At 43.1% G+C, this 20,618-nt stretch overlaps 1 protein-coding gene across 1 annotated transcript in view; it reads right to left on the bottom strand.

Moving 5' to 3' along the window:
* Positions 1 to 1,717: 1,717 nt before the first annotated feature.
* Positions 1,718 to 20,618, bottom strand: part of dgkh (diacylglycerol kinase, eta) — a 79,102-nt gene continuing 60,201 nt past the window's right edge. The window contains exons 12-28 of the mRNA XM_039014858.1: positions 20,436 to 20,527; positions 19,610 to 19,709; positions 19,171 to 19,486; positions 18,371 to 18,502; positions 17,488 to 17,634; positions 15,687 to 15,804; positions 15,284 to 15,394; positions 15,031 to 15,127; positions 13,195 to 13,302; positions 11,689 to 11,802; positions 11,472 to 11,606; positions 11,096 to 11,256; positions 10,856 to 10,961; positions 10,660 to 10,752; positions 10,243 to 10,362; positions 10,070 to 10,175; positions 1,718 to 5,768 (exon numbers count right to left, since the gene is read on the bottom strand). Coding sequence (XP_038870786.1) covers positions 5,716 to 5,768; positions 10,070 to 10,175; positions 10,243 to 10,362; positions 10,660 to 10,752; positions 10,856 to 10,961; positions 11,096 to 11,256; positions 11,472 to 11,606; positions 11,689 to 11,802; positions 13,195 to 13,302; positions 15,031 to 15,127; positions 15,284 to 15,394; positions 15,687 to 15,804; positions 17,488 to 17,634; positions 18,371 to 18,502; positions 19,171 to 19,486; positions 19,610 to 19,709; positions 20,436 to 20,527 — 2,109 coding nt within the window. The 3' untranslated portion in view covers positions 1,718 to 5,715. The remainder of the gene's footprint in view (positions 5,769 to 10,069; positions 10,176 to 10,242; positions 10,363 to 10,659; positions 10,753 to 10,855; positions 10,962 to 11,095; positions 11,257 to 11,471; positions 11,607 to 11,688; positions 11,803 to 13,194; positions 13,303 to 15,030; positions 15,128 to 15,283; positions 15,395 to 15,686; positions 15,805 to 17,487; positions 17,635 to 18,370; positions 18,503 to 19,170; positions 19,487 to 19,609; positions 19,710 to 20,435; positions 20,528 to 20,618) is intronic.

Below are 20,618 nucleotides of genomic sequence, written 5' to 3'. Positions count from 1 at the left end.
GTTAGGAGACACACCAGGAGGAATTCAACAACTAATTAAAATGATCCAAGTCCTTGTCTTAGCCTCTTCAATGTGGGACAAACAATCAAATTCCTGATCCCATTAGTCTGGTCCTAGACCTCTTTGTGCTGTCTTGCCCACCCAATATATAACAATGACCATATGAATAGGCAAGAGAGCACAAAGAGATCTGGGACAAGGCTACTGAACATCTGGTACAGTGATAAAAGGTGCCTTTTGTTCTTTTGTTGTGAATAAATGTTCCTTATTGGACACAATGAGCTAGAAGTGCATGTGAATAAGCATTATGGTAATTAACTCCTACACAATGAATAAATCATAAAGACTCTGAACAGAAATATGAATGCAAGCCTGTCATTCATTCAGCGTTTTAAACGAGTAGGCAGCCTGCTGTGTAGATGCTTTGAGGACCTTGGATCATGCTGTAATGGTGGTCCAAACTCCAAACCAATATCATGACTAGCAAAATGAAACACGTTTGGCTTTGGAAATGAGCTGTTCGTTCTAGTTCATTCATACTCTGAATGACATTATCTGCTAAATATTCTTCACTCTCCTTGCTGACTAACAAACAGCAGATGGATGGGCATGCAGAGCACAGCATGTCTTACATTGTGGTATATTTGGCTTACAGCACACCTAATGGGGATTCTACCGCAATTTAAACTGAATCTCTCATTCAACGGTTCTCTGAAGGGAAAAGGAAAAATATAACAAACCTGTGCTGCCTCACCTGTAGACCTATCATGAAAGTATGGCATACTATGCACATTTAAAATATCTAATGATGTAAAATGATCATGAAACACAATGATAATTTATGAGATTAAAATGATAGTTTGTTGGCTATCTATACAGTTTACACAATATTATTTTAACACCACACACTTTGAAGATCTTTATTCATAACCAGGAGCCACATTCCATCTATTAACTGATTGGCGAACACATACCTGACGAGTAGACTGATGCTGTCTGGTCCTGATGCTGAATTTGTTGAACCACTTGCTGGTCTGCTGCGCCCTTAACAATAAAGTTTACAATATCGTCGTCATCGCGCTGTGCCATCTGGCCCGCGGCAGACAAACTGCTTGCGGTGAATCTCATCCCATCCCTGTAGAATAGCGCTAATAACAACAGATAAACTCCTAATACTGACATGACTACTTGCAGTTACAAAGCGAGACATAACGGTAAACATTAGGCATGAGTCCCACATTATCCTCCGCGTGGTAGGCCATTGTAGTTCTCCAAGCGATGCAATTAGTTCAACATGAACATCCTCGTTCAGAATCTACTGTCACTACCAGTACCAGCATGCAAGACAGGTCTGTAGTCTTTGACAAACCCCACCCCTTTTGTCCTATTAAATGTAGCCTAATGCTTTTCGTTTTTTGAATGTCTGTTTTTTGAATATCTGTGTATAGGCCTAAGTATATACACAATTGTATGTAGGCCTACTTTACAGGTACAGATAATAAATAGCCCAGTACCAGTTAATTAGTAAACAAGTACATTAACTGCCTATATGAGTTGTCCTCTCTACATTGGTTTTGTAAAAATGTGATGAAACAAACACCATATGTAATGATGGTAATACGGTCTATGGCACAAAACACATTGTGTACGCATTCACTTCTACTGAAGGAGGAAGATATGAACGGGTAGCCTTGTTTTTAAGGCGCCTAAGAAAATGTACAACAAAGTTGAACCATTTATTTAATCAGAATACAAAAATACACATCTCAGTGACTTCCATATTGTAATAAATAGTTAACCATGCATTCTAACCATAAAAAGGCACAGCAAACAGTCACTTATTAGTCATAAAAATGACCAACTACTTCACCAAAATCATCCAGATAGTAACACAGGTGACAACTGTAACATTATATTCCAAAGATGAAAACACAGTTACACATCATCATATTGTTTAACCTTAGGCAATAAATATGCAAATATTGTATATCTATGTATATTTATTCTTAAAACTGTGCCATTGTAAACATAATGTAAACAAATGAAACTCACTTCTCTTCCACCATGTTATAGACCATCATCCTAAAATATCCTCACATAGGGTTTGGTTGGTTCATGAAAACCAGGCAGTTTGCAGCATTATATATACACACAACACTGGAAAAACATGGAGTAGGTTGAAGTTGCCCTTGGATGCTGATCTAAGGTCAGTTCTGCGTTTTCCCCTTCTAATTGTTATGGTAAGGATTGGGGGAGGTAAGCTGATCTTAGATCTGTGCGTACGGGAAACCTCTCCCCAGATTGGAGAACTTAAGCTCTGTCTCTAAGCCTGGAGTGGGGTCTAACACAGTCATGCAAAACCAGGCAGAGACCCTTCAGACAGACACACAAAGCCTGTGAACTAAAGCTTTGAGTTTGACCTGCAGTGAGGAAATGCACAGCTCAGATTAAAGCACATTGAGCTGAAAACACAGACATAAACTACCTAGATTACACTTGAATTCAGACTACTGAACATGTGGTTTTAATATGAATACAGAACTATGTATTCGAATGTTAAACCACTCTGAGAACAAGAGCTAGGCCTACTTAAAATGAATCAATATTCAATATGTCTGTGATACCAGCCCATAACAAAGCCACTTAAAGACAACAAGACATGACTGTGGCACAAACAAAGAACTGATAGTCATCTGACTGTCACACAATGACTGACATACAGTTAATGATCAAGAATTGTGGGTTGGGTACTTAGGATTTCATAAAAGATTGAAAGTTCAGAATATGTTTAATTCATATCTTTGGTTAGGAACCTAGCTAGCTTGGGGCTATGAACTTTAATTATTATAATATTTTTTTTTTTTTTTACAACAATCATACTTGCAATAAAGCACATTTATTTTGTCTAGACTATTTTTTACTAAGGTAGGACTAGAAAAAAAAGTTCACGTTTCAGGACATTTAAAGGCCTCATGATTTGGGTTTCATGTTATAAAAAAAATACGTGACTGTGAGGATAGTCTATATGCTTCTTGATAATGTCAATTCTCTTAAGAAGTCACCAAAAGAGAGGTTGGTGGGAAACTAGGAATTTCAAGTTGTGATATGTGGCACCCTCTAAGAATATTGTAGGTAATGCTTTATTTTACAGTCCTATATTTACACTGCACAATTATGGAGTATTAGATACAAGCTACTTTCTGGCGCTTACTTCAAATAAATGAACACAATTGGTAACCAACTGGTACCAAAAAGATTAATTGCTTTCTCAATGAATCCTAAAGAAGCCTAAATGTAATTACCATGTGATCATGAATGATAACTGAACTGAATGATAACAGCGGAGTCAATCACCACCTTCCGGAGACACCTGAAACCCCACCTCTTTAAGGAATACCTAGGATAGGATAAAGTAACCCTTCTAAAGTAACCCGACTTAAATGTTAAATGTTAAATAACTTCCTATTTCCATTTGGTAGTAGATATTGGGGTACAGGAGGACTGTACAATAAAGCGAGCCAAGATCCTGATATGAACAGTTTTGTTCAGGTAAAAAAACATTATAATAATAATCATTGGATCAATTGATATTACAACTTGGCCGATCAATGATAAACATACAGTTGTTGCTAAGTATTTAGCTGATGTAAATGAACATACAAGGGATCGTATATAAATACATAGAACAACAGTCAGGTCTGCCTGTTCAACAGTCTATGATTTCCTGCATCCTGCTTTGAGAATCATCCTGGAAGCACAGAGGAACGAGACTAAAAACCAGTGAGATGTTGGAAGAATTTTTGAATTAAAATTAACTAGTTAAAAACGCTATTTAATTTAAAAGTCCGTCCGTGTATACAAAACCCTTTCGGTTTTCCCCACAGCGAAACAACACGTCAGAGAGACTGTATCAAAACCACTACAATATTGCACCTCCATTAAAATACAACAGCATTAAACAAATACGGGAGAGATTAGTCTACTTAACAAAAGCAATAATCTACAATTGGTGTTTATGGTGCAAATTAATAAACAATGTCATCAAAACCTGTTAGCTGTTGACACTGCATGTCATGTGGGCAATCTACAAAGGCATTGGACTAGAATAACTACTAACAGTGTATCATACACTGGTTTAGATTGCATATATACAATGCATACTTAGCATCACATACAAATATACCCTGTAATGCAACCAATCTAACAAAATAAGTGTCCTATTAACATTACATATCACACTGAGCAATTTAGAAAGGCTGCACATTAGCAAAACTCCTTTGCTCCTCAGCTGCTCTACTTAAATCAATGTATAACTCCTATTCCCACTACCATAGTGTTACTCTGTGAAATACTGAGTGTTTAAATGATAAAGATTGAAGTAAAATGTATCTACTGATATGAGGATGTAACTTTGCAAACACCCAAAATGGAAAAGTGCCTATTAAGTATTCCATAAACATATGAAATTGTTGGCTTACAACCATCAACTTCACTCCCTCTATACGTGACTGCTATTTATCTCAAACATTATAACAATATTTTCACTACTTTCAAAGTTAACATTTAAGTTCGGAAGTGTCTTGGACATTCACTTTGGTACTGATTTTCACATCAACAGAAAACGTGTCAAATGACAAAACATAACTCCTAATATGTAATCTGATAACTTGTCTTAAATTCTGATGTTTTCTTACCAATAAAGCACATTTACAATAAAATGACTCAAATATGGCACATGACATAGGTCTTTGACACAGAATCATCATGCAAAAACAAATAAATAAAAGTCATCAACATTTTTTTTCTATTCAAACCAAAATGATGCTTTCAGTAGTAACAAATGGCATAATAATACTAAAGTCATATAAAAAAAAAAAATTGTTCAAGTGTTATCTTTTTACACCAAAAAATCGAAACACTATTCATGCAATTCCAAATAGATATCCAAAGTCAAGCTAGCATAGCATGCAACATATGTCTCACTGTTTTCAGAGACCTCGCTTCACTCTCTTTAGGTTGTGATGTTGCATCTCTCCTTCTCCCAGGGCACATCTGTAATCCCACCCTATTCCCTACATAGTGCACCACTCAAAAGTCGAGCTCTACACAGGGAATAGGGTGCCATTTGGGACGTAGGCCATCGCCTCTGGTATAAACAGTGAAAGCAGGGTATTGTGACTGTCGTGTTGCATCTGTAGCCATCTACTGCTAAGCAAAGAGCCAGTAAGCCAATCACAAAGCCATACGGTACTGTATTGAAATGGACACACTCACACCCCGCTGGTAGGACACACTCATGGAAGTCACCTTGTTGCTACTTGGATTGGGCCTTCTCTACGATGCCAGGCGACCAATCAAACTTTTATAATGATGATAAGTTGCATACCTGATTGTGCCATGAATGGAAATATGATTTTAGAAAAATGGCTTTTTGTGAAGATCCATGACTTCCTTCTTTGCACTGTCAACTGCTTTCAAGTTCCATCTTCCATTTTGGCACCATTCACAGCCTCACTAAAACATTTCTGTTGTAAAGCTTCTCTGAAACAGCATTCCCAAATTCATCCACAGGATCGAATCCATCCATTCATCCCAAGATACCAGGCATTCAGCTCTTCCTGCGGAGCTCCAAAATACTTCCTCTGTGGTGGAGGGGCACTTCCTCTCCAACTACTTCTGGGTTAGAGGTCAATCATGGCGGTCTTAGCCAGGTCCTTAGTTCCCTGAAGAATTCTCTTCATATGACCCACTTTCGATATCCCCAGATCCTGTGGAGAGACGATGACATCTTAAGAACATTGACTCTACTATTTAAAAACTAAATCATTATAGAACTCAGTGTATATCACTATGTAGGACCTCTTAAAGCTAGAATCCAGAGTTCAAACAAAAACTAGGCAGTTGGTAAAAAGTAAAGGGATGGGCCTGGAGAAATGTAACTACTCTCAAATTCATAGACAGGGCTATGGATGCATATACTGACCATCCATTATATATAAATTATAGTTTTAACTATGTGTTGAGGCTATACAATGTATGTTTACATTTCGTTGTTTACAAACATTGGAGTAAAACAATCTTTTATGTTGGTTTCTGATGGGTTATGACAGTTAAATTAAGCCCACAATGGATTCATAAGTTATATTCTTCAAGAATCAACAAGTATATATGATTAATATATAAGTCAAAAAATGGATTTAGCAACGAAGGAATCTAGCTTTAAAGGCAGCCAGTAATACACGTTTCACTTCATGTGTGCTGAATATGTCTCATAGTGCCGGATGTTACAAAGCAACAGGTCCTGTACTGTAAAAACAATATCTTCTGGTCAATGACAAAACAGACAGTGTGAACAGATGTGTTGTGCTGTACCTACCTTTCAATAACCCTTGCAAATATTCAAACGTGGAGCACGCTACTGAACAGCATGTAGCTGCCACTGTTTGTATTTATGATCCTTTGGCCATTTTCTGTGTGATAGTTTGGTAATACCAATTAAAGCCAAATAGCATGCTTTAGGCACTCAAAAGGTCTTATAATAGGGATTATAAACTGGGTGGTTCGAGCCCTGAATGCTGATTGGCTGAATAACACAGGTATGACAAAACATTTATTTTTACTGTTCTAATTACATTAGTAACCAGTTTATAATAGCAACAAGACACCTCGGGGGTTTGTGGTATATGGACAATATACCATGGCTAAGGGCTGTATCCAGGCACTCCGCGTCGTGTCGTGCTTAAGAACAGCCCTTAGCCGTGGTGTATTGGCCATATACATCACAACCCCTCAGGCCGTATTGCTTAATTATAATATGTTTAATACTTACATGCTGCAAAGCATTATAACCCACTGGGCACAGACGTCATTTCAACGTCTAGTTTTGATTTACAATTGGTTGGGTAGTCAACCAAGGTGGGGGGAAAAAAATCTTAATAATTTCAATTTCGTAATAAATTGGGTGGAGAAAAAAAGAAAGAAATTCCAGTATGTTGATGATTTTTCGTAAATCCAATCAGTTTTCCACATTGATTCAACGTCATCACATATTTTTGGGTTTGTTGAGATGACGTGGAAACAACGTTGATTCAACCAGTGTTTGCCCAGTGGGAAGGGCCTCTTACATGCGTATGACAAGTCTTACAATGCATTATAACGGCATCATAATGCATTTTACCTGTAAGTGTTAAAGGCTCAGTGCAGTCAAAAATGTGATTTTACTGTGTTTTATATACATTTCCACACTAAGAGGTTGGAATATTACTGTGAAATTGTGACAATTATGATAATGCCCTTTTAGTGTAAGAGCTGTTTGAAAAGACTGCCTGAAATTTCTGCCTGTTTTGGTGGGATGGAGTTTTGGCCATCCATGGTGACATCACCATACGTTAAATGAGTTTATAGACCAATACAAAAATTGTTCCAAACCTCTCTGCCAATAACAGCTAGTTTTCAGTTATCCCCTCACCACTCCCAGACAGTCCTAGCAAAATGCTTGCTTGAGAAATGTCCCTTTACTAAGAAGCTATTTTTTTATTAAAAACAATCACAGTAAGGTACTTAATTGTTACCCAGAAATGATTTCAAGTTGATATAAAAACAGCTGCATGGGACCTTTAAGTAAAATGTTACCATGTTTCTAAATATGATCCCAAAAAAAAAACTTTTTTTTTTTCATTGGATAATGGTGGTATTTCCATAGCAATATGGAGGGTACAGATTTGGAATGAGGACACACACACACACACACACACACACACACACACACACACACACACACACACACACACACACACACACACACACACACACACACACACACACACACACACACACACACACTTACACAGAGAGAAAGAAACACTGGCACAGTCCAAGGTATGGTAGGCCAGTTGCTCATATGGATGTGTGCATGTGTGTGTCTATTACTAATGTCAGAAAGTCATCCTACTCGCTTTGCCCTCATTCAATCCCCCCACTGTATATCCCATAGGATCACTGGTACATGAAACTGATAGACTTTTCAGTCTATTAAAAAACATTGTTTAAATGACACTCCATCATCTCCATTAGATGTTTTGGTCATAAACAAGGTGTCTAAATTGTTCTCGCTGAGGTGTTTTCTCAGAGTGGAGTCAACAGTGGACATCTTTCTCCTATAACTCCAAGTATCTGTCACCCATGTTAAGCATCACTCCAAAAAAGCATGTTCGCTCACACACCCCTGTGGGTCGGCTTCCCTGGGAGTTGTTGTGCCTCTGTCCGTGAATACTATATGTCGCTCATACTTAAAACAGCTTTTAGTCTCGCCTATGGTGGCACCCCAACCCTCCTTTACCCTTTGTGACCCCTCCCACTCCCCCAGCACTCCCTCCCCCATTCCCCCAGCCCTCCCTCCCCCATTCCCCCAGCCCTGTCCCGTTTCCAGTTCGCACACAGTACCATTGGAGACTGGGGGGTTAGTGAGTCGCAGCCAGTCTCCTGCGGTAGGTAAGCAACACTCTCACACACAGAGGAAGCCAAGCAGAGCAGTGCAGCACAGAGTAGCAAACAGGGAGACAGCTAACGGCCAACAGAATCAGAGAGAAAGAGATGGAGAGAAACGGAGAGGAAGAGAGAAAGAGAGTTGATCTGGGGATAGATGAGGTAACGGGTGTGTGTGTGTGTGTGTGTGTGTGTGTGTGTGTGTGTGTGTGTGTGTGTGTGTGTGCATTAGCGTGTGTGTATGTATTAGCGTTTGTGTGTGCATTATGTTTGAGTGTGTGTGTGTGTGTGTCTCTGTGTGTGTTATGTTTGAGTGTGTGTGTGTGTGGGTGTACCTTCAGGTCCCTCCTCTCCAGGTGCAGCAGTTCCGAGCCTCGGATGTCGTGGCGTGTGAAGGTGTCTCTGTACTCTCCCAGACTGAGTTGCTCCAGCCAGACGCCCACTTCCTCTGTGCCCCATCTCTCCACTACACACACATATAGAGCAAGAAGGGGCTCGCTCAGTGTGAGACCCTCGCTCACGTGCACACACACACAAATTGGGACGCACACCCACATCCACACACACGCTTGTATACACAGACATACACACAATCAGAGAAATAAAATCCCAATAGAGGGATAGGAAAACAGGGAGAGGAGGAGAGGTAGAGAAGGAAAGGAAGGGAGGGAGGGAGAGGAAATGCGGCAGCGGATGGCGGGAAAGAGGAGGGGTTAACAGAGATGTCAGAGGTTGGTTGGTCGGAAAAACAGGGCTGTGGCCAATGGCCTTCCAGAGAGGCTGAGGGCATGCAGGTTATCCACCAATCAGAACACAGACGTACAGGAAGTAGGAGGGAGAGGGAGGTGGAAGCCTGTGCAACCTACAGGAATGCCCCACCCAATCAACACCTTGCCCTGCCTCACTGTAGGCAGGACTAACACACTCCCAACCAATCAGACAGGGTCCTAAAGCAGAGGACCAGCCAACCCCTGGCATTCTATTTGTATCCATTCTACTGTCTGTCTGGCATCATATCTCATTTCACCCCAAAACAATGAGACGAGAGTTCAGCTGGAGCAAGCATACAGCAGAAATGGCTTGTTTTCATGTTCTATTGGCAGTAATATTCATAAACAAATGGAGTCAATGTTCAGTTGTATCAGTCGTCATGAAGGCAAAAAGGTGTTCAAATACAGAAAATGTCTTTCTCTGGGCAACCCCAGGATTTTTGGCCCTGCGTCCACCACCCTCACCCTGTCTTTGGCCTTGGTTTGTGCCTGCTGTACATGCGTAGACAGGTGGATGAGACCATGAACAGAGAAAAGAAGGGTGCTCTTGGATGGCTGGGGACCGGGGAGACAGAGATCACAGAGGCAATCCCTGACACCACACCCCAGTGTGCATTTCAACCACTATATGTAGGCCACAGAGACGGTAAAGACCTTAGTTCTAAACCTATGTAGTTACTTTCTCAAACAGACGATAAAACAAAACAACGTATTGTGATATTTACACATTATATACACATTCTTGTTGCGTGTGTGTTTGTGTGTGTGTGCGTATACAAAGCCTGTGGAGAGAGACACAGAAGACCAACACGTACCTGACTGAGGGCTGGTCTTCTTGGTAGCTTTCTCTTTCTTGAACTTTGGCACAATTCTGAACATGCTGCTACGACTGTTCCTCTTGCCATACTCTAACGAGGGGTCCTGAGAGGGACACAAGTGTAGGATTAGAAGTGTGTGTGTGTGTGGTGTGTGGTGTGTGTGTTCTTACCTCATCTTCATTGGGCTGCAGTATATGGTATAACCAGGGGATATCCACTAGTTTGCCTAGCTCCATCTCCACACTCTGCAGAGCACTGGATAAAGACTCTTCATCTGAGGGTTCCAGTTGCTGCGGATGGACACACACACACACACACACACACACACACACACACACACACACACACACACACACACACACACACACACACACACACACACACACACACACACACACACACACACACACACACACACGAGTTGGGCAGGAAGGATACATTCCTGTACAGAGACTGTGTAAGACGAAGTTACCCTTGATACGGATCAAAGGTCAGTTTGGCGTATTCCATCCTAAATATTTCAGGTTAGGATTTAGGAAGGCTAAACTGATCCTAGACCCTGCACATCTTCTTAGATTGTAACTCACCAGTGATACTCGTCCCACCAGAAGGGATTCAGTCTCGTTGTGTAAAGCCTTCACATTGCTGGCTACTTCTATAGCTGTGTTCCTGGCCATACTCTGGCGACAAGGCAATACAAACAAACCTGATATTAGACAACTAAATTCCCACACACACACACTCCTCACATCACACAGATAACCTGTTGATGACGTTCCTAACCTCTGGGAACTTTGGGTGCGTCTTGTTGATGGCATGTGATGAGGCGTTGACGGCGTGAGCAAGCTCCTGCTCTAGAAGCCCATTGGTCTTGGCTGCCTCACAGATCCTGTGATTGGAGAGGGGAGTCAGAGGGCAGAGTTCTGACTGCTGATTGACAGAGGGTTTTTACAGGTACAGTATTCAATATAAAGGACAGATAACTGTGTAGAATGGAGCGAAATGAGGTGGTCGCGTGTGTACCTGGTGATGAGCTCGTCCGCTGCACGGGCAACCAGCTGTACGAGGGCTACCTCCTCCTCAGTGGCCAGGTCCACAGACTGCTGGGGGTAAAGGTGAGGCCGCAGGGGCAGCTTGTCATACTTCAGCTTGTCCTCCCACGACTTCAGAGTGTTCTCAAACGCCTGCACATGGACAGGGAGGGGACACACATGGAGAACAGGAGTTCACATCCACAGACAGAGCATCTTGGGCATGCCCTTCTCTTTCTTCCTCTTAGCATCTCTTTCTCTCCCTTCCTCCCTATATTATTGCCCATTGACTGTATGTCCTCTTTCTCACACTCTGGGGCTCCCTCCCTACTTCCTACCCCCCCTCCTTCTCTCCATCCCTCGCTCACCCTGTCTCTGGTCAACATCTGGGCTCTGTTCTTGTGTTGGATCTTGATGACTCCAGGAGGTTGTACCCAGGCCTCCCCGTCCACTTGGATAGGAACACCCTCATCTCCCAGGATCGTGATCTTCACTGAGCGACACTGACAGGGGAGGAAAGAGTCATATGGCGAAAAACCACAGTATGATACAAGTAGTGTGTGTGCGTTCGCACGGGTGTGTTACCTGTGCTATGCGGTGGTGTTGTAGTTTGATGACTCTGGACACAGCCATCTGCATACTGCCGAACACGGCTACCACCTCCAGGATTTTATCATCGAACGACGGGGCACAGAAGATCTAAACACACACACAACACACACACACAATAATAGAGGCAGGGGTTAAAACACAATGAACGCATTTACAGTACATTGCTTTAAAGTATTTTTGATGATGCTCACTGTGTGGGGGGGATTTTTCTTGTGGTACATCAGCCTCGTCAACATTATCACAATCGTCATCATCACCATCACCCTCCATTGAAAATTAATGTTTTCTGACAATTCCTTCACCTCCAAATCATCTAGTGAAAACGATGGATTAGAATTTAGATTGAAAGACTCTGGAGTTAAAGGTCTCTCTAACTTGATATTGATTTCTTAGTCCACATTGTCCATGATAAGGTCAAGGCCGTGATGAATTAGACATCATTCTACTGCACAATTTCTCCGCTCCGATACACTCAGAAATGCCACTTTAATGCAGATCTGTACTATTCAGCCTGCTGCACGTCAAAGGCTCAAAGAGAGAGAGGTTGTGAGCTATTGTATTGTAGTTCAGACTAATTCCACTAGATGGAACCCTACTCACAATAACACATCTACGCAACCGGTTTGTTTTCATTGTGGCCAAAACAGTCAGGTCTGTAGATGGTTAATAGTTTGAACACAGGCTAAGAAATAAGTTTGTGTATGCGTGTGAATTTACTGTAAGTGTGTATGTGTGTGTTTAGAGACAAGAGAGTAAACTTTCAGGATGACGTGTGTGTTGGATCAGTTCCACTGTATGTTCTCTCCCAGCTGCTTCCTCTGCCCCAGTACAGCCATTACATAACAACACCACGTCACAGACAGAGGTAACCTCACTGGACTAGGGGCCACTCCAGGGAGGTGTGTGTGTAATGCTTCTGCGCGTGTGTAGCAAACCCGACACTCCAATCCGTCAGCAGCCCTTGTACTATCTGAGTCTTAAACAAACAAGTCGATAGGCGGCCACCTCTCTCACCAGGGGTCATACTCAGGCCCCGACACTGGGAGCGAGAGGAGAGGGTTTAAACACATCTAAAAACGTCACAGGACCAAATCAGCTCCAGTAAATAAAACACACGTTACTGAACAACAATAACCCAGAAGTGTTATCATTCTCTTTGCCTCTTCTCCAACAAGACTGAGCCAGCAGCCACAAAGTGACAACCAAGACAACAAGAGTCCTTGGGATCTGGAAAGGTGTTGTACACATAGAATGACAAAGGCAGTATTATCAGTATGGTTGTAAGGGTTGAGGTGCCACTTAGTGGCGTAAACAGGTCATCCCGTGCAAATACCAGAAGCCTGACTCTCATTTAGCCTCCTGTACATCATCCTCAGGAAGAAAACACTAAGACACTTTTCACACTACTGAACCAAGCCGAGTAGTACACACACACACACACACACACACACACAGAGAGAGAGAGAGAACAGTACTCACGTCATCCTCCTTGGTGCCTCCCCAGAAGTTGGTTCCTCCAGCGTAGCTGGGGATGTTCAGCACCGCGATGCCCTGAAGGCTGGGCAGGGGGATGTACTGACCGTCACACTGGAACACACAAAGAGTTAGTTAGGTTCTATTTCAACACGGAGAAGCTGTAGACTGGCCAGGGGTATGTACAGTGCATTCAGAAAGTATTCAGACCCCTTGACTTTTTCCACATTTTGTTAAGTTAAAGCCTTATTCTAAAATTGATTTAATTGGTTTTTTTCCTCATCAATCTACACACAATACCCCATAATGACAAAGCAAAAACAGATTTTTAGATTTTTTTGCAAATTTATACAAATAAAAAAAACTGAAATATCACACTTACATAAGTATTCAGACCATTTACTCAGTACTTTGTTGAAACACCTATGGCAGAGATTACAGGCTCGAGTCTTGGGTATGACGCTACAAGCTTGGCACACCTGTATTTGGGGAGTTTCTCACATTCTTCTATGCAGATCCTCTCAAGCTCTGTCAGGTTGGACGGGGAGCGTCGCTGCACAGCTATTTTCAGGTCTCTCCAGAGATATTCAATCGGGTTCAAGTCCGGGCTCTGGTTGAGCCACTAAAGGACATTCAGAAACTTGTCCCGCAGCCACTCCTGCATTATCTTGGCTGTGTGCTTAGGGTCGTTGTCCTGTTGGAAGGTGAACCTTCGCCCCAGTCTGAGGTCCTGAGCGCTCTGGAGCAGGTCTTTATCAAGGATCTCGCTGTACTTTGCTCCGTTCATCTTTCCCTCAATCCTGACTGGTCTCCCAGTCCCTGCCGCTGAAAAACATCCCCACAGCATGATGCTGCCACCACCATGCTTCACCGTAGGGATGGTTCCAGGTTTCCTCCAGACGTGACGCTTGGCATTCAGGCCAAAGAGTTTAATTTTGGTTTCATCAGACCATCTTTTCTCATGGTCTGAGTCCTTTAGGTGTCTTTTGGGAAACACCAAGCGGGCTGTCATGTGCCTTTTTACTGAGGAGTGGCTTCCATCTGGCCACTCTACCATAAAGGCCTGATTGGTGGAGTGCTGCAGAGATGGTCCATCGGGTTCTTGGTCACCTCCCTGACCAAGGCCCTTCTCCCCCGATTGCTCAGTTTGTCTGGTGGCCAGCTCTAGGAAGGGTCTTGGTGGTTCCAAACTTCTTCCATTTAAGAATGATGGAGTTCACTGTGTTCTTGGGGACCTTCACTGCTGCAGACATCTTTTGGTACCCTTCCCCAGATCTGTGCCTCGACAAAATCCTGTCTCGGAGCTCTACGGACAATTCCTTCGACCTCATGGCTTGGTTTTTGCTCTGACATGCACTGTCAACTGTGGGACCTTATATAGACAGGTGTGTGCCTTTCCAAATCATGTCCAATCAATTTAATATACCACAAGTGGACTCTAATCAAGTTGTAGAAATATCTCAAGGATCATAAATGGAAACAGGATGCACCTGAGCTCCATTTCGTGTCTCATAGCAAAGGGTCTGAATTCTTGTGTAAATAAGATATTTCTGTATTTTATTTTTAATACATTTGCTCAAAATTTGAGAAACATGCTTTCTCATTGTCGTTATGGGGTATTGTGTGCAGATTGATGATTTTGTATCCATTTTAGAAGAAGGCTGTACCGTAACAAAACGTAGAAAAAGTGAAGGGGTGTGAATACTTTCCAAATGCAATGTACTGGTTATCATTCCCTGTGGTACACCCAATATGGCCGCCATTCTGTCGACCACTAAACATTGATTTGCATGGGAAAGACCCTTCTAGTAATTTTAATTCTATGGTAATTCTAATTCTCACCTCCAGTTGAACCTTCTGTTCTAGGTTCTTGTAGGTTCTCTGGAGGAGCTCCTTGGTGCCCAGAACACCATACCACACCCTGTTCTTAGTACGACTCCTAGAGAGAGAGAGAGAGACGGCGGGAGGATAGTCAGAGTGAGGAAGAGAAAGGAGTGTACACAAAATGGGGGAAAATGGGGAGAGAATAGAGGCGAGAGAGGGATGAGAGGACAGTAGAGAGGGATGAGAGAGGAGAAATAAACCTAGAGCTCACCGGCACTTCTCTGGGTGTTCCTCCCTCTTGTTGTTGAACTCCAAGGTGATCTTAGCATCCAGCCCAACGCCAAAGTAATTGTTCATGACACACTTCTCACTAAAGCCCTCTCTGTGTGGGAGATATAGATACAGGGCAGTTCAGAAAACTACAATTCAACTGAAAACTTAAAACATTAATGTTTTGATCTGGCCTCCAAAAAGGTCAAGTCGGAAACATTCTGAATATGGTAACCCAGAGGTTAGACGTCAGAGGTCTGAGGGTCTTACAGCGAGTCCAGGAGGTCTGGGTTTATGAAGGGTTAAAGGGTAGAGTTTAGAGGTCAGAAGTCAGAGGGTCTTACACCGAGTCCAGGAGGTCAGGGTTTATGAAGGGTTAAAGGGTAGAGGTCAGAGGATCTTACAGTGAGTCCAGGTCAGAGTCCAGGAAGGGCGTAGCACCAAATGGGTCGATGTTGGCCAGCAGCATTTTACTGATGATGGAGCTACCGGCTATAGAAGCTGCCAGACCAGCACGCAAACCTATACAGAGAAACAGAGATGTTCTTAAAGAGTGCTGTCTGTGTGTGGTATGTGCACTTGTACCAAGACAGATGTGTGTGTATCATTTCAGACAATAGATATGTGTGGCAGATGAAGTGTGGCATGGCAAACCATGGCAGATGAAGTGTGTATGTGAAGAAGAGGTCTTCACAGGTCCAAAAAGTTGAGTTCCACACGGAACCCAAAAGGGTTCTTCAAAGGGATCTACTATGGGGACAGCCAAAGAACCCTTTAAGGTTCTAGATAGCACCTTTATTTCTTAGAGTGTACCCAAATAAATAAATGTTTTAAATATAGAGACCCGTTTCGAACAGACCCAAGGAGAACCAGACCCGGCCCGTACGTTACAGCCTTATTCTAAAATGGATGAAAAAACAATTTTCCCTCATCAATCTACACACAATAACCGATAATGAAAAAGCAAAAACAGATATTTAGAAATGTTTTCAAATGTATTAAAAACAAAAATACCTTGTTCACGTAAGTATTCAGACCATTTGCTATGAGACTCGAAATTGAGCTCAGGTTCATCCTGTTTCCATTGATCATCCATGAGCTCTTTCTACAACTTGAATGGAGTCCATCTGTGGTAAATTGAATTGATTGGATATGCTTTGGAAAGGCACACACCTTTCTATATAAGCTTAAACAGTTGACAGTGCATGTCAGAGCAAAAACCAAGCCATGAGGTCGAAGGAATTATCCATAGAGCTCCGAGACAGGATTGTGTCGAGGCACAGATCTGAGGAAGGGTACCAAAACATTTCTGCAGCAGTGAAGGTCCCCAAGAACACAGTGGCCTCCATTCTTAAATGGAAGAAGTTTGGAACCACCAAGATTCTTCCTAGAGCTGACCGCCCGGCCAAACTGAGTAATCGGGAGAGAAGGGCCTTGGTCATGGAGGTGAGCAAGAACCCAATGTTCACTCTGACAGAGCTCCAGAGTTCCTCTGTGGAGATGGGAGAATCTTCCAGAAGGACAACCATCTTTGCAGCACTCCACCAATCAGGCCTTTATGGTAGAGTGGCCAGACGGAAGCCACTCCTCAGTAAAAGGCACATGACAGCCCACTTGGCGTTTGCCAAAAGACACATAAAGGACTCTCAGACCATGAGAAACAAGATTCTCTGGTCTGATGGTCTAATCCTTGCCGTTCTACAATTACAAATAAATTAATAACTCTCTTCAAACTAAGTAGCAGCCTACCTGTTGGCTCTTGACGTTTTAGTCCATCCTTCTAATTGAACTTTTAAATCGATTAGATATCTCCTAACTTGCTTCCCACACACTGAGGCTTTTTGACTGTAGAGCCACTTTGATGATGACTTGTGATTGGCCGACAACAACAAGTTACACACGCCACTCAAGAGCAGAAGCATAAATGATAGCCTACAATTTTTTCTCTCTTTATACTGCAGCAGTCGCGTTCGGGTCTCTGCAAGTCCTTACGGGCAAATCAGTTATAATTGCACATACCCAAGACCCGTGACGATCAGATCAGATCCGACCAGGACACGTGAGAATTTAGCATTCTGTCAGAATCTGGACCCGCTCGGGTCCCTAGTTAGATGCCACGTAATTGTGTTTGGGTGGACCCGTGAAGACCTCTAATGGGAAGTGTGTATGTGCATGTATGTGCATGGCGCACATGAGTGCATATACCGTAGGATGTACCAGGGCAGATGATGCGTGTGTTGAGTACAGGCAGGTTCTCCTTGCTGGTGGTGAAAGGCATGATGGAGAACGAGCCACAGGATTGGCTGCTGCGACTTACAAGCCTCTCAGGAGGAGAACATGGACTCTTAGCCACTAGAAAGAGAGAGACACCAGAAAGAGACCAGAGAGACGGAAGGAGAAAGAGACCAGGGAGAAAGACCGAGACATACCAGAAATGTAAGTACTGAGACATTCACTGTCTACTACTACTACTGTATGTACTAAAGATCTAGAGAGAGTAGATAGAACAAAGGGATGACACAGGAGAATATAGTGGCATCCCCATTGATCTGAAGCAATAAGCAGATTACTTGTAAAAAAAAAAAAAAAAAAAAAAGGAAGTGCCTCTGTCCCACAGACAATGACACATCCTACAGGACACACACACACACTAAAGGACAAGCACACACTCTGTGCTATGTAAGTCCACTGACTGCACTGTCAATGACAAACTAAACCCAGTATTATCCAATAGTGAGGAATACAGAGAATGGTTTCCATCTATACTTATTACAAATATAATATCCTATATTTAGAGCAGGAAACATCATGGGTGTGGGCTTGTCAGACATAGTCCATGTTCTCTGTGGCAGGGTGTAGTGAGTGGAGGATCCACTAAGTTGGGGGAGTTTAGATCCTGTGTGATTTCTTGTATGATACAACTTACTCTATCTGTATTCAAATGGGCCCTTAGCCCCTACTCCCTATCCACTCCTCTAGATCTAAAGAGAACTGGGTGGATGGGGGAGAGAGAGCGAAAGAGAGAGAGAGAGAGAGAGAGAGAGAGAGAGAGAGAGAGAGAGAGAGAGAGAGAGAGAGAGAGACTCACATGGCACGGCTTCCAGTTCCTTGGTGTCCTCGTCCTTCTCACTGTCCCTGTTGTCCTCCTCTCCTTCCTTCCTAAACTCCAACGGGGATGGCAGCTCCAGCTCCTCTGTGTGGGCATTCTGCTCATCCACCACTAGAGGAAGAGGGGGCAGTGCCAGAAGGTAAGAGAGGAGGGGGAGAGGATGATGAGCGAGGGAGTGACGGGGAGAAAGGGGAGAAATTGGACACTACAACTTTGTATTACGTGACACAGTGATTGCCAATACTTTTTATGGTTTTACAATCTGTATTCCATTGTATTCTCTCTGAAACATGCATGAAAGACTTGCCATAGGCTCTATTATATTGTATGTCTGATCCATTTTGTCATACTGTATACCTATTTACCTCTCTCGGCCTGTTCAATGATCTGTTATGTTCTATATCTACGTACCTCTCCCGGCCTCTTCGATGATCTGTTATGTTCTATATCTACGTACCTCTCTCGGCCTGTTCAATGATCTGTTATGTTCTATATCTACGTACCTCTCCCGGCCTCTTCGATGATCTGTTATGTTCTATATCTACGTACCTCTCTCGGCCTGTTCAATGATCTGTTATGTTCTATATCTACGTACCTCTCCCGGCCTCTTCGATGATCTGTTATGTTCTATATCTACGTACCTCTCTCGGCCTGTTCAATGATCTGTTATGTTCTATATCTACGTACCTCTCTCGGCCTGTTCAATGATCTGTTATGTTCTATATCTACGTACCTCTCTCGGCCTGTTCAATGATCTGTTATGTTCTATATCTACGTACCTCTCTCGGCCTGTTCAATGATCTGTCGTACAGCCTTCTTCAGGCTGTTGGCTCGTAACATCAGCTGTTCTTTAGCTCTGAACAGCTTGTGTGGCGAACATCCTCCTTTCTCTCCTCTCTTTTCGCTCTCCTCCGCTTCCAGTTTCTCCTTCAGCTCGGTCAACGACTCCTCGCTCACCTCCTCCTCCTCATCTTCTTCCTCTTCCTCCTCTTCAACGATTGGTGGTGTGGAAAGGGGAAGAGGTGGTGGGAGTGACTGGGCTTCTGTGTTGAGGGTCTGTAGGAGTGAGTCTAGCTTCTCATTCAGGATGGCACACTGTTGGGAAAAGGAGAGTTAGGGTAGTGTGTGTGTGTGTGTATGTGTGTGTGTGTGTGTGTGTGTGTGTCTGCGTGCGTGTGTGTGTGTGTGTATATGTATGTGTGTGGGGGGGGTACTTACTTTGAGAGACATAGTGTCACACTCCTCTGTATTCTCAATACTTTTCTCGTAAGATTTTCCCACTTTGGCAACAAAGTCCTTTACTGTCTCACACAGGATCCTGGAAGGACAGCGTGAGAGTAGAGAGAGAGAGCGTAGAGAGAGTAGAGAGTAGACAGAGTAGAGAGAGAATAGACAGAGTAGAGAGAGTAGAGAGAGTAGAGAGAGAGTAGAGAGAGTGTAGAGAGAGAGTAGAGAGAGAGTAGAGAGAGAGTAGAGAGAGAGTAGAGAGAGAGTAGAGAGAGAGAGTAGAGCGAGAGACAGAGAGAGAGTAGAGAGAGAGAGAGGGAGAGCGAGACAGAGAGAGAGAAGCGGGGGGTGAAAGGAGAGCGTGAGTAGAGAGAGTGGAGAGAGCGATAGTAGAGAGAGTGTAGAGCGAGATAGTAGAGTGAGACAGAGTAGAGAGAGTGTAGAGAGAGAGTCGAGAGAGAGTAGAGAGAGAGTGGAGAGAGAGAGTAGAGAGAGAATAGAGAGAGAGAGAGTGTAGAGAGAGAGAGAGTGTAGAGAGAGAGAGAGAGTAGAGCGAGAGTAGAGATAGTAGAGAGAGAGTAGAGAGAATAGAGAGTAGAGAGAGAGTAGAGAGAGTAGAGAAGAGAGAGTAGAGAGAGTAGAGAAGAGAGAGTAGAGAGAGAGAGTAGAGAGAGAGAGTAGAGAGAGTAGAGAAAGACAGAGAGGGAGAGCGAGACAGAGAGAGAGAAGCGGGGTGTGAAAGGAGAGCGTGAGTTCACATTAAATGAAATTGTCAGCAGCCATTTAGCAGTAAGCAGTGTTGAGATGAGACACTCACTTAGCGGAGGAGATGACCACAGAGTGTTGGTCAGAGTTCAGGATCTTGGTGAGATGGGCAGTTACCGAGTCTTCATATGCTGAGATCTGGAACTGGGGACACAGAAAGAGGAGAAAGGCAAAATGAGCATAAAACTAAGCCAGGCCAGGGGGATACCGTTACATTATAAAACACCCCCAAATC

The sequence above is a fragment of the Salvelinus namaycush genome, chromosome 19 (genome assembly GCF_016432855.1).
Source record: "Salvelinus namaycush isolate Seneca chromosome 19, SaNama_1.0, whole genome shotgun sequence".
Taxonomy (NCBI): Eukaryota; Metazoa; Chordata; class Actinopteri; order Salmoniformes; family Salmonidae; genus Salvelinus; species Salvelinus namaycush.
The sequence above is the reverse complement of the archived record's forward strand: the minus strand, read 5'-3'. Positions and strand labels throughout refer to the sequence as shown.